This window comes from Eurypyga helias, unplaced genomic scaffold, assembly GCF_000690775.1.
Source record: "Eurypyga helias isolate BGI_N326 unplaced genomic scaffold, ASM69077v1 scaffold15915, whole genome shotgun sequence".
In the NCBI taxonomy this organism is placed as follows: domain Eukaryota; kingdom Metazoa; phylum Chordata; class Aves; order Eurypygiformes; family Eurypygidae; genus Eurypyga; species Eurypyga helias.
This window is the reverse complement of record NW_010250960.1, coordinates 1-14,363: the sequence shown is the minus strand read 5'-3', so window position 1 is coordinate 14,363 and position 14,363 is coordinate 1. Positions and strand designations below refer to the sequence as shown.

Here is a 14,363-nt window from a genome sequence, read left to right as displayed (position 1 = left end):
AATCTCGGCATGAAACTTCTCATTTTTAAGTAGTTTCATGCGCCAAACTTATCCAACCATTTTTTGTGCTTTTATAATTAAAAATCTCCAATTTTTAGCAATTGTCAAACTTTTTAGCTATAACTTAAAAAATACACTAGAATATGAAGATTTACACTGATCAGAATGAAAACATCAAGATAAAATTCTGGTTCTCATCTATATAGAACCTCATATATCCTCATATATGTCCTCTGCTGCCTGTTTTAACACCTGTACCATTTCACTCCTGCTATACTCCACTGTTCTCTGCAATCCCTCTCCCTTTTCTAGTCCCCATGGCTAGAACATCCTTCTGTTCATAATTCCACCAGATACACATACACGTGCTTTTCTGAAGTCCCATGTCTCAAGCTATAAAACTGCATCCTATAATACAAAATCTTGTGCTGTACACAGTTTAAGTTAATTATGTAGCTGGAATTCTGGCACAAATGAGAGCTTGGAATTGCAGCCTTTAAAAGCTACATGCTCTGCAGCCAATCCCATGCAGCCAATCCCAAGCAGTTGCCAGTAACCTTGAGGGGACCTTGAGCTTCTCATTGCTACAACTTTCAACACAACTTTGGAGGGCACAGGTACTGAAAAGACAATTGCTTCTGGCCAGAAGCACCAAGTCCCAGACGACTAACCCTTCAACCTGCAGAAACATTAAGTTTTTCTGCCCTACTTTAAGTGGAGTAGATCAATAACAAACCTTGCTGTGACACAGACAGCAGAGGGGAAAAAAAAACCCAACACCCAGAGGGCATGAGTACAACAAAACATAGCTTTTCCTGCTCTTTAGTGTCCACATGAAATTTGAAGACCAATTTTCTGTTCATCTCTTCTCAAAGCAACTGCCTACTAATTAAGGTTTGCACACCCATTAGATACACATAGTAAATGCAATCCATAGGCCTTCTCTCCCTTGAGAGAAGTAGTGCTCTGGCTCCAACCACTCCTTTACAACCTTCATAGAATCATAGAATGATTTGGGTTGGAAGGGACCTTAAAGACCATCTAGTTCCAACCCCCCTGCCATGGGCAGGGACACCTTCCACTAAACCAGGTTGCTTAAAGCCTCATCCAGCCTGGTCTTGAAGACATCCAGGGATGGGGCATCCACAGCTTCTCTGGGCAACCCGTTCCAGCGAAGGAACCACCCTCTCCATGAAGAATTTCTTCCTGATATCTAATCTAAACCTCCCTGCTTTCAATTTAAACCCATTACCCCTTGTCCTGTCACTACAGGCCCTTGGAAAAAGCCCCCTCCAGCTTCCTTGCAGGCCCCTTCAGGTATTGGAGGGGGCCTACAAGGCCCCCTACTGAACCTTACCTGGTCCTTCTACAGTCTCCTTTATGCTTCATCTTTACCAACCCAGTGGCTTTGCTGTTTATAAAACCACAGGTTAACGGTTGGATTTGATGTTAAAGGTCTTTTCTGACCTAAGTGATTCCAACACTGTGAAGTCCACCACTTAACCATGGCTCTAAGCACCACATCTACCCATCTCAAATACCTCCAGGGATGACAACTCCCGGGCAGCCCATTCCAATGCCTGACCACCTTTTCAGTGAAGAAATTTACCTAATATCCAACCTAAACCTCCCCTGGCACAACTTGAGACTGTTTCCCCTTGTCCTATTGCTTGTCATGTGGGAGAAGACCAACACCCACTTCTCTGCAGCCTCCTTTCAGGTAGCTGTACAAAGTGATACAGTCTCCCCTCAGCCTCCTCTTCTCCAGGCTGAACATCCCCAGCTCCCTCAGCTGCTCCTCACAGGACTTGTGCTCCAGACCCTTCCCCAGCTCCGTTCCCTTCTCTGGACATGCTCCAGCACCTCAGTGTCTTTCTTGCAGTGAGGGACCCAAAGCTGAACACAGGATTCGATGTGCGGCCTCACCACTGCCCAGTACAGGGGGACAATCACTGACCTAGTCCTGCTGGCCACACTGCTCCTGATGCAGGCCGGGATGCATGGCCACCTGGGCATGCTGCCAGCTCACATTCAGCCAGCTGTCAACTAACCCCCACCCAGGTCCTTTTCCCCTAGGCAGCTTTCCAGCCACTCATCCCTAAGCCTGTAGCATTGCAGAGGGTTGTTATGAGCCAAGTGCAGGACCTGGCACGTGGCCTTGTCGAAGCTCACACAGTTGGTCTTGGCTTATTAACCCAGCCTGTCCAGATCCCTCCATGGAGCCTTCCTACCCTCAGGCAGATCAACAGTCCCACCCAACTCTGTGTTGTCTGCAAACTTACTGAGGATGCACTTAATCCCCTCATCCAGGTCACCGGTAAGGAGAACTGGCCTCAGTACTGAGCCCTGGGAAACACCACTTGCAACCAGCCACCAACTGGATTTAACTCCATTCACCACACCTCTTCAGGTCTGGCCATCCAGCCAGTTATTTACCCAGTAAAGAGTGTACACATCCAAGCCATGAGCATCCAGTTTCTCCAGGAGAATGCTGTGGAAAACTGTCAAAGGCTTTACTAAGGTCTGTGTAGACAACATACACAGCCTCTCCCTCATCCACTAAGTTTTGTCACAGAAGGAGATCAGGTTAGTCAAGCAGTACCCAAGCTGACTGGGCCTGAACACCTGGTTGTTCTTTATGTGCTTCCCCTGCAACAAAAGGGTCAAGACATTTAAGCCCAAATGCCCCCGTGCAATGTAGTATCAGTTTGCCTGCTTCACAGTGCCCAGGACTCCCACTTTCAGTAGTGCAACAAGGTCCAAACATGGAGTAGTGCAACACTAGCACTGGTACAGAAAGGCCCTGTTATGAGCCTCACACTGGCCCTGATATGGGCAGAACTTCAGAGAACAGAAGCTCTGAAGGTACCACAAATTCTGACTGTATGCCTATTGTCAAATTTACCCATTTCACTCACCTAGAAGATAATCAAAAGGAACATAACCCTCACAGAAAGACCGAAGTAACAATCTCTGAAGAATCAAAACCACCACACAAGTTTTGACCACCATAATAATTTCCATCTAAACCCAATCTTAAGGGACATGAAGCAGACTCCTCCCAGACTATAAATATCCTTCATTATCATACTAAGGATAACCTGCTACTTCTGTATGAGATATGCTCAAATCCAGCTGTACCTAGAGTTTAAGAAAATTCAGAAATAAAGTAACAAAGAAGTTTAACACATAAGTTGAGGAATATAAAATAACCCAACACAAAAATTAAGAATCATAGTGATCATAGTGGTTACAGGTTTAAATTCTGTACTGAGGGAATTTTTATTCACATTAAATATCAATCATTTTAATGAAGATCACTAATTTTACCAGTAAAAACCTTCCTCATATGAAAATGAAATTAAAATTTTTTGTTCACTTGCTTTCAAAATATGATGATTAAATTATTACTTTTGCTCCTCCTCCACAGATGTAACATAGTCAAGCAGAGCACATAGCACAGCAGTGGGTGAAGAGAACAAAACATCTCTAAGTCACTCTCCTGGAGGGCCACTATGCCTACTTTGTGAAATAAGTATTTGACGCACTCTCAATCCATATTTGGAGTAACTGCTTCTAACATTTTCCAAAATGTAAAATAAAGCATCCAAAATACTGAAAAAGTGACTAGTAAAAAATAATTTTACCTGTAAATTGTTTTCTGTGACTCTGTTCCACCAAACCATATTGATGGGTACTCCTGTTTTACACCTGTCAGCCAGACAGCCAATAGGGTTCTTTGATTTTCTTGCTTTTGATCCCACCGGAACTATCCTCTCATCCAGCATCCCCAGTCGATACTTCCTGGGCTGCGAAAAAGAAGGAGAAAAACCAGGCCACTCCTAACAACCCTCATCTAAAGCTACACTAAAATAGGCATTACACTGTGATATGATTTCTGGATTGGTGGAATAGGAAACAATTTGCAAGTAAAATTTATCTGAGACTGTTTCCTTTCAATCCTGACTACTTGGTTATAATAAGCAAATCTTAAAAAAAAAAGAAAATAAACTTCAGGGACTTCTAATAATTTGTAAGCAAAACTTTCCATCACAAGTCAGCCACAGAAATGTAAGTATGAATTGGGAAATTTTGTAAAAATTTACAAAAAAATCCAAATTTATCAAATAGATACCTTCAATCACATCATAATACTGAACTCTAACACTCCACTTCAGATTTCTATCAAACAAGAAATTAACATTGTCTTGTGTATGCTTTTTAAGTTCTAATTTGCCGAGACTCATCTCCTGAAGACTTGCTTTTAAAAAAATCAGATAGAACTGCACAGCCAATTGCAGCAGAACTCAATGAGAAAAACGTTTCTACTCAAGTTAATATTCAAAGGACCAATTTCAGCCACTGTCATAAGTGAAGACAGACAAGAATTACCATGATAAATGCATTGGAAACTGTCAAACTTGAGAAAATAAAACATACTTGAAGAAGTGAACATGCAGGAGGTACTTGTGCCTCAATAGTAGTGGCACTTCTATTAGACCAGTAATGAGCTCTAGAAATGAAACTATTTATAACATACGATTTTAACATTAAGTGAAAGAAACATTGGAAAAAAAAAATCTGTTTAAGACTTAAACAGGCAAAGTACAGAAGTTCTCCAAATTTCTCTGTGCTTTCAAAACCACTGTTTACCTACCTAGATGGTAAATACAACCAAGAGAAATAGTTCATTGTGTATGCACATATTTAGACCAGGACCATTTATAATAATTATACCAACAACTGGACCAAATTGCAGGGGTTGGTCTGGTTTTGTTTTGCTGTGGTTTGATGTGAAAATGCAACTTTCATTATCTAGACACAGATCACTTTTTAATTAATCAAAATTTAACTTACCTTTATTCAGATATTTACTTCATCTGGTACCTTAGAAATCTTAGCAATGTACACCTTGACATACATTTTAAAAATTGTTTCTCAGGAAAAATGGCAAGAATCTAACTGGAGAAGATTCCCCACTCAGACACAAACAATTTGTAAAACACAGTATAAAACTACCATAAAATGGCTATAAAAAGCAAAACCTAAATAGATTCCTTTATGTGCTTCCCTGAAAACTTTTAGGTTGAAAGCTTTGGAAAGAATTAAAACTGAAGAGTCACTAGTAGCTCATTTGCCTAAAAAAAAAAAAAAAAAAAAACACACACACAACAAAAAAAAAAAAAGAGGATGACAACATTGACTGTGAACTACAAAGGCAATAAATTCCATGAAGATCAAGTTAACCAGCTCTAATAACTATAAACAAGACTGAATTTTGCTATACCAAATAGAAATTTGATAAACTGTAATAGGTAGGCACGAAGTCCTCCTATAGTTCAAATGCAAACTTGATCACAGTAAATCTAAATACTGGCTATTTACTGGAAGAATCGCTCAACTACTGGTCAACCTACCATCCTGGTAACTCAAAAGGATGACTAATACCATAAACTCCAAAGCTGTAAGGTCTGAAAAGCCAGACATACAAATAACATTGGACTTTAGAGCAGGGTTTGAATGCAGTATGTGTTTTTCTGAGCCTGGATATTAGAAATAATGGCAGAATGAAGACTAACAGTTTCCTTGGCAGCTTCCCCACATCTCTCCATGTTCTACAAAGTGCAGGTGCACAGTCTGCCTCAGATTACTGGACTACAACCCAGGGTCCAAACACATTCATATTCATAAAGGGCTCTTTTAATCCTCCATGATAAAAGGTGATCTATATTTTGAAAAGGAGAACCAAAAAAAAGAGGAACTGAGCCAATGTGGAGAGATGCTGTTTCAATTGAAATGGGATTCAGATTCCAGGCAGCAGAATGAAACTGTATTTTAGGCTTCATGAAGGACCAGACTTCAAGGGAGGAAGGGATGGCAGGAAAGAGGAACAATGGTCAATTCTACACGATAAAGCAACACAGACAATATGAGTTCATATACCAGTAGTTCTTGGTCTATGGTTATGAAAAAAATTAACTAAGAAGTGTGTGAGAGTAAATTAAAATTTTACTTTAATTATTTTCTATAAAAGATCACCAGGAGATTATTGGGCCAAGATTTCATTGTTCAGATAGACATCAGAATACTAACAAAATACTAAAATTTGGAAATAAATTTCAGTCTATTTGCCTCAAAATAACTTTAAATTACACTTGTTTTCAATAAGGAAAATTGCACTCGATTCAGAAATCTAATCCGAGTTTATATGAGACTGTAAAGTGTCTGCCAAGAGGAGAGATTCAACAGAAAGCAAAGATCAAATAGACCAAGCAGTTTGAATAAGCATATCAACTCTGGCACATCCCTGCCCTCTACACAGAGCAGCAAACAAAGCAACGGGGACAGATTCGTGTACTGAAACAAGCAAGAACTCAGCATCCACTGATCATTTCTGAACTGATATATCTAACAGAGGCATGACAAGCTGGACAAACAATCTTGGCATGAGAACAATTTCTTTGACAATTACAAAAGCAATTGCATTTCTGCCTTTGCTACAGTCTTTCTATAAGGTAAAAATGCCTGTTCAGCCATACAGATGAAAGGATAGTTCAACTACTACACTTTTTGTTTTGGGGTGGGGGTGGGACAGGGGTAGGTAGCTAAAGCATTTAAATACTTGCTAAAGGATACTTCACAAAGTATTTCTCAATATAGGTTGCAACTCCCAATATGATTACAAGTTCCAAATGAGTTGTGAAAGGTCAAAACCACCACAGTTATTTTTAAATGGGAAAATACGGTTAAACTACAATAACAAAATATAAGAGAAAGAAAAACCCCAACAAAACTAAGCTGTTACAAAGTATTGTTGGAAGAGTTCAGTTCCTCCAGGGCAAAGAAGTGAGAAGCAGTAGTAATTACTGGCTGCAAATGTTTACATGAGGCAGGGAACAGCTAACTACCTTTAATTGCTAGCAACAGCTTGGCTCCCCAAGGTGAGAAGGGTAAGCATTTTCAACCACAGCTAGTAATTCTACCCTGCCCTGTAGAACCAAGCTGCTGCCAGCAATTAATGATAGGAAGCTATTGGTTGGCATGATTAGTGGGGAAGGTGTTACATTACGAAAGATAAACCCCCAAAGTCTGAGGAACATTACACTTGAAATCCACTCTAAAAACAAGAAGGTCCTTCCTGAGTAGCATCTTCACATTAGACTACTTCTGTAGATGAGTAACTTAATTAGCCAACGCTGGAAAATATTCCTCAAGTCAGCTTAATCACTTGCTTCCCATTCATTCAACAAGAAGTTTGGGAACATGTTTAGCAAGTCTATTTTCTTCCTACTATTTGCTGTAACAGCATCTTTGCCCCTAGTTCCTCCTGTTTCATGGACAGTGGGCAATGCCACTCTTCCTCTTTCCAGTTCAGAGTTGGACATACCACTGGTGTATAATCATAGAATCATAGAATGGTTTGGGTTGGAAGGGACCTTAAAGATCATCTAGTTCCAACCCCCCTGCCATGGGCAGGGCCACCTTCCACTAGACCAGGTTGCTCAAAGCCACATCCAGCCTGGCCTTGAACACTTCCAGGGATGGGGCATCCACAGCTTCTCTGGGCAACCTGTGCCAGTGCCTCACCACCCTCTCTGTGAAGAATTTCTTCCTGACATCTAATCTAAACCTCCCTGATTTCAATTTATACCCATTACCCCTTGTCCTATCACTACAGGCGCTTGTAAAAAGTCCTCTCCCAGTACCCTTGTAGGCCCCCTTCAGATACTGGAAAGCTGCAACGAGGTCTCCTCGGAGCCTCCTCTTCTCCCGGCTGAACAAGCCCAGTTCTCGCAGCCTTTCGTCATAGGAGAGGTGCTCCAGCCCTCTGATCATCTTCGTGGCCCTCCTCTGGACTCGCTCCAACCGGTCAATATCCTTCTGATATTGAGGGCTCCACAGCTGGACGCATAATGTTCTAAGGCCACCCTGGAAGAATATATCTAAGCAAGAAAAGGTTTACGAAGATTCAAACTGTAAAGACTCCTCCCATCTAATAACTTCCAGGTAATGTTTAAGTCTGGATAAGCTGGCAAATCAAACCACACAATTCCAAAGTTTTCTTCCAGTGAACATCTGCAATTGGATTTTCTGAGGATTACTTGTGTCCCAAATTATATTTCTGTTCCTTAAAATGTACTTACATCCAGTGGGCTTTGAATTTTGCATTTACAGGACATTTTCTGTACCAACAAATGCAGAGTTAAGTTTGGCACACAAACACGAGCAGGCTATTGTGTTCCAAAGCACTGTGAATAATCTGAGCTACAGTAACGCTTTTCTCCTGAAGAAAACAAGTGATCTTAAGCCTTCCCCATCACAGGCTGAATTAAGCAGCATTACCTTCAATTACAATAGCTAAAAGGTATCACAGCAGCATTAGCTAGGGCTCATCTGTTGTACAGCGAGTTGACTGTATCTGCATGTACAAACAGATGAAAGTAAATTTTATGTTGTCAGACAGGAAAGCTCAGGCGTACAATATCATATTGGCCTTGTACTACGTATAACAAAATTAAGCAATATATGCAATTTTAAGCGTCAACATTGACTTGTTTGGTAAGACTCCAATTTTTTCAACAGCAGTTAATGACAAAGACATCATTAGAAAAAGAGGTTAAATACTCAGCTGGCATGCTAGTCTACTAAAAAAGAACCAAGTTTTGTTGCATTATGTCTTGAAAACTAGAAGCTAATTACAAGCCATTGGTACCATCACTGCTATTTTCACCCAACAGCCGTAACCGATTAGCTAGAATAAGAGAGTACTTGAAACACCCAGCTATGGGTATGAACCTCAACATGTCACTGAAGAAAAGCACAATAGTCCTGGCAGAATCCATATACAGGCACAATCAGCTAAGAAGCAGCTTAATTGTGATTACAAGTGTGTAACTGGATTTAGTAATGAGATCTACAAGGTGTTATACCTGAGCACTAGGTATAGTCATCAGGAGTATCCTCACAGATTTGCCAGCTGCTAATATGAAAAGGAGAAGTTTCCTTCTTGTTACTTTTTAAGCTTTGCGGCAAATAGAGCTACAAACCTGTTCACATGGTTTGGGTTTGTTGCTAACCAAGATACTTTCTCCTCTTCTGCTTTCATTACAACTTCTCACTGGCAGAGACACAAACAGTAGCTGTTTTCAGTGTATCAACCATCTTTTTTAACTTTGATATCCCCCCAAAAAATGGAATAGCAGCCTGGTCAACAGGTTAAAAATAAGTGGTTGGTTGGGGTTTGTTGTTGGGTGGTGGATTGTTTGATGGCGGTTTTTTGGGGAAAAGAAAAAAAAAAAGGAAGAGTATGCTAACATTCATTATGTTTGTAATTTTAAGTGTTATGTTACACTTTGAGACTACATGCACTCACAGACTAGCCTCCCTTTCATCTAGAACCCCAAGGGTTCTTTAAATTGTTCATGAAACCCTAGGTTTAGCTGGGGACAAAGCTTTCACCAGTGGAAAAGCATCATAGAGAGAACCAAAACAGATTCTTCTACCCAAAGAAAACCAAAATCTGACATGAAAACAGATCCTATTCAAGAGCAACATATTTGAGCAATGAAAAGCCATTTTTGGTTCAATCAAATTTTAGAGTGAAATCTGCAGACAGACAGATATTACCATCATACACTTGAAACCACAGCTAAGGAAAACTTTTCAGGTGTTCACCAAAAAGCGTATTTCGTAAGTATATATGCTGAAGACAGGAAAATCTTGAAGAGTTCATAGGGAGCTAAGGAAAACTGACATAAATCTTTAAGTCAAATCTTCTCACCAATTCTGCAGCCTGGCTAGGTTGGATGAGGTATGAGTTTCCAGTTAAAACCTGGCACGGATGCAGTTGTACTGATAAAGTTCTCTACTAAGAAACTAAAACCACCTGCTGAATTCAAATACGCTGGTGGAAAAGCAGGCTTTTCCCACCCTCATTAAAGCAGATAGTTGTGTGTAGTGAACATCTGTCAGAGTACCACCACCCCAAGGATGTACTTCCAAAAACTCCATTGCTAAAGGAGCACATAGTGAAAAAACTACAGGTTTTGTAATGTTTAAAGGTCTCTTTTCTAAGAGGCCAGAAGTTTCTATATTACTTATGAAAACAGTGGAAAAATCATGTACAGTTAAGAACAAAAAAATATAGGTGAAAGGACTAAAGACTCATGCAACTTTTACTCTGGTCTTTACTAAGCATGATTTCTCAAAAATTGTATATTTTCTAGCTGCTTTAAATATTTGTATAGTGTCTTCAACAAATGCGTGCACAAGTTCAAAAGAGTTTCAACTATTTCACTGCAAATCACTGTTAAAGACTATATACACCTTGGCACAGAAAGAATCAAAAGAAAGCTTGTAAATATTAGCAAAAGCATCCTGTACATTAAAGTTACATTTGTAGTAACTACTCTACCTTGTAAGCTGCACCAAAGTCTAGGTGGCTAACTCAAAAATTATGCTTTAAAAATGGGGAGTGAGGGCAGTATTTAAAGTTTTAGATGCCTGTAGGTCATAACATATCTGACCTGCTTAGTTACCTTTGCTTGTTTTGGTTTTGTCTTTTTAATGCATTTCTACAGTAAGTCCTGGGTGATGCAACCATCTTACCCTGCTCTGTTCCTTCAAATACACTATAGGATGAAGCAACAAAAACAAGACAACTCCTCATCAATGTAAAGATGTTACATATTTCTCAAAGGAAGTGCTTTAGTAATTTGATTTCTTACATGACACAATGATTACTACCCCAAACACAAGAACAAATGTGAATAGTATATTCTCTCATGTCACACTTAAAAATTAAAAATATCATACTATGTAGTAATTACTGAGACAAAGAACTCACAACCAAGGAACAATTCCAATAACTATTCCAAAGGAAAATGTAAGATAGGTTAGGTGATAGCATATCCTTAACACATATTTTAGACTGAGGTAAACATAATAGTATCTGCAATAATTTATTAGTTTTCTCTAGAAAAATAATCTGTCTTTCTATATTACTGCAACACCCTTTTTTTGCATCACTTAAACTGTAATGCTTTAGTACTTTTAGAAATGTTTTTAGAATTAATTAATGCTTTTAGAAAATTTCAGGTCTGGAATATGAATTTAGCCCAGGTACATTAGAAAGCCTGTGCAGCCATAACTGCAGTTCATACCACAGCGATACGGCATCTTATATGGTAATGAACCCTCAACTTCTCAGAACACAATTCATGCTTCTGAGATGGTATTCAGGAGGCTATGAAACAACTGTCTCAGCACATTTTCATTAAAAGTAAATACAGTAAGATCAAACATGGCACACATGGCTTCTCAATGAAGAGTATAAAGATCAGGTATCAGAGGAGTCAAGACAGAGCTGAAGATGGGAAGCTGGAGAGAAATACAGTAACAAAACTAGATGGAGGACAGGACACTTAATCTAGCAATAGTTTAGGTCTTAAGACTTTGGTTTCCACAAGATGTGAAGTTAGCTTTATTGTTTTAACATGAGAGGAAAAACTCTTCTTGTACTCACCAAAAAGAGGGAGTACTTGTACTCATTAAAAAGACTGCTTATAGGCAGCCTTTTGTTTCAAAATTATCTGCACATTTATTGGTACTGATCAAAGCATATTAAAGAAGTCTGCTGTCAGTCTCACTTACTCTAGATCTCCACAGAGAGTACTAAACAGCAGCACCCTGGTTTTGGGTGAACTTCAGTCCAAATACTCTCCTATACTTTCCATTCTCATCCAATTTAGTCTCTTTTGGTCCTGGCTTTTAGTCACCTAAAGCCAATGGCAGGAGTCCTAAAAAAAATACAATTCTTCAAAATACATACAAAATAGCATTACAATGGCATTGAAAGTTGTTCACTACAGCAGCTGGTTCGCTCCTTGCAGCCTATGGACTAACAGTGGTTCTCACCTTAACAGCCCTCCTCTAGGTATGATGGAACCATTCAAAAAACGAAATGGAAATAGAGCAACATTAGGAAATTTTCAGGAGTTCAGTTTTTATGAGGATTGAAGGTATGAAAAAACGAAGTAAAAACATAAAAGCAATGCTTTTCACTATCCTATAAGGCTGACCAGTGACAAGTAGGGGAGCTCTTTAGCTTGAATTGGTGGCAACAGTCTCAGAACAAATTTAAACATAAGTTTCACCACAGATTTTTTTTTTTTTTTTTAGTGTCTTAAGCTGTCATTCCCTTGGCAACCGACTCTGGTCAGTTATGCGGCACATATTTTTATGAACTGTTTACCAGAACCACCAAAATGAATGCAAGGAGATTTCCAGACAGATCATTTCAGGGTTTAGAGAAGACCATTTTTCTAGATAATGGAGAAAGCCAATTTAGGAAAAATACCCAGAAAGTTCAAGTTCAGAATGCTACCCTATTTTTAACAAGCATAACATATAATTGAGGGGGGGAGAAAAAGTATGACATCATTATTTTTAAGAAAGAGGGTTAGTCTATTACTAACTCTAGCTTTTGTACCATGCTTCACAAATCCTATTTGTGCATTGTAGATTAATACTTACCTGAAAATCTCTCATAGGAAATTCACTTTAAGGTTGCTTGTCTTACTGCATGTGGAGTTACAACAACCGGACAGTAAATCCAGAAGGTTTTACAGTTGACAGAACCTCCACCAAGGCTCCATCTACAGAAATACTTAGCTCCTTTGATTTCATTTTAAGTATCCTATAAAAATGTCTTTAAATAGTAATCTTAGCTTTCCTGAAATCTAAAATTGAAATGCAGTTTAATACTTTCTAAACAGAGAAAATAACCTTGAGAATGTTCATAAAAATTCAAGGACTATGTTTACTTTTTAAACAAAAAAGTAGAACGTCTTTAAACATCAACATATTCATAAGCAACTTGAATAGCCAAGTCACACTAACTAGTTTCAAAAAAGCTGTCTAATTAAAAAGCAAGGATATTCAGAATTACAATCAAGTCTTATCTTTCATATTTTATTGATATCAGATATTTACATCCATGTGGCTTGCCCATTGTTAAAGGGCTGCCAGGGTAACATGATCAGCAATATCTGCAGACTAAATAAAGATTAATAAACTTAACTTCCTTGCTTATCACAGCTACATGTTACATGCTTTTACAGAGACTGTTCATGGTTTTACACAACACAAACATGCTATTTTTAAATAGTTGCAAATAACAGTTCTAACTATTAAAATATCATAATTCTAATTTGTAAAGGAAAGAAATTGCTCTTTATTCACTTACCAAGACTGTATTATATCTGTCCTCCAAGTCAGTGATAAACGAAGGAAATGCTGGTTTTGCCAGCTAGTTCAGAACAAAAAAAAAGCCTTAGCCCTGGGCTCTTAGCAATAAAATGGAAAGGTTTTTTTTCCACATAGTAGATGATGTCAACTTCTACATTTGAAGTAGTCACCGAGGCTCCCCTTACAATCAATGAACAGAAGCACGCAATTCCAGAAGGCTATCTACCTTGTGCTACAGCAAGCATCAAGCACTGGCCTGATAAATCACATTGCTCAATCTCTAAATAAACCCCAGTTACTGGAGTGGGGGAAAATCACAGCAGTTTTTAAATACCTGGCACCCAAGCATTCAGTGCTTTTGAAGAAACGACAATACAAGTTGAATATTGTACTCAAATACTAAAGATCCTAAAAAAACTACATCCATGACTACTTCCAATGTACTGTCTGGCAGTAAAAGTCAGTCACAAAAGTGTCACTACTTTCTCATAACTTGAGCCATCATTTTTATCCACTTAAATCAGTCACTGACTTCTGGGCTCTTCCAAAACACTTCTCTCAGCGTGAGCTGAATGTTCCTTTAAGCCGCTCATGTCTCTCAGCTGACTATAGAGGGAGCCTGGATGCCTAGATTTTAGACAGCTCAAGTAACTAGATGAAAACTTCCTCATTACTCTTATTATTTAACAACCTTTTATACAAACATATATTACAAAACAGCAGTCATAACAAACACTGAATTACTAATATGCAAAACACAAACCTCTTTCAATTAATGCCAGTTATATCTGAAATATTAATTGGAAAAAATTCAAGTCAATCAGTTTCACAGGCAAGTCTTTCTCAATAGTAGTTTAGCAGCAAGTGGCTTAATTGGCTGGGTTTTTTCTTGGGGGGAAAAAAGGGATCAAGTCAGAAAACCCTCTACATCACTACTTGAGCTTTGAGCTATTTGAGCTTTATGCTCAAACATTAATCTGTTTTCCATTTTCATGGAATCACAGAATGGTTCAGATTGGAAGGGTCCTTAAAGATTACCTAGTTCCAACACCCCTGTCATTTCTTACTCTTTTGATTAACTTTGAAGTGATTTTTAATATCATAGAATCATAGAA

At 38.8% G+C, this 14,363-nt stretch overlaps 1 protein-coding gene across 1 annotated transcript in view; it reads right to left on the bottom strand.

The window, feature by feature from the left end:
- Positions 1 to 13,305, bottom strand: part of LOC104504280 (PAB-dependent poly(A)-specific ribonuclease subunit PAN3-like) — a 33,283-nt gene extending 19,978 nt beyond the window's left edge. The window contains exons 1-2 of the mRNA XM_010151852.1: positions 13,247 to 13,305; positions 3,648 to 3,809 (exon numbers count right to left, since the gene is read on the bottom strand). Coding sequence (XP_010150154.1) covers positions 3,648 to 3,788 — 141 coding nt within the window. The 5' untranslated portion in view covers positions 3,789 to 3,809; positions 13,247 to 13,305. The remainder of the gene's footprint in view (positions 1 to 3,647; positions 3,810 to 13,246) is intronic.
- Between the last annotated feature and the right edge of the window lie 1,058 nt (positions 13,306 to 14,363).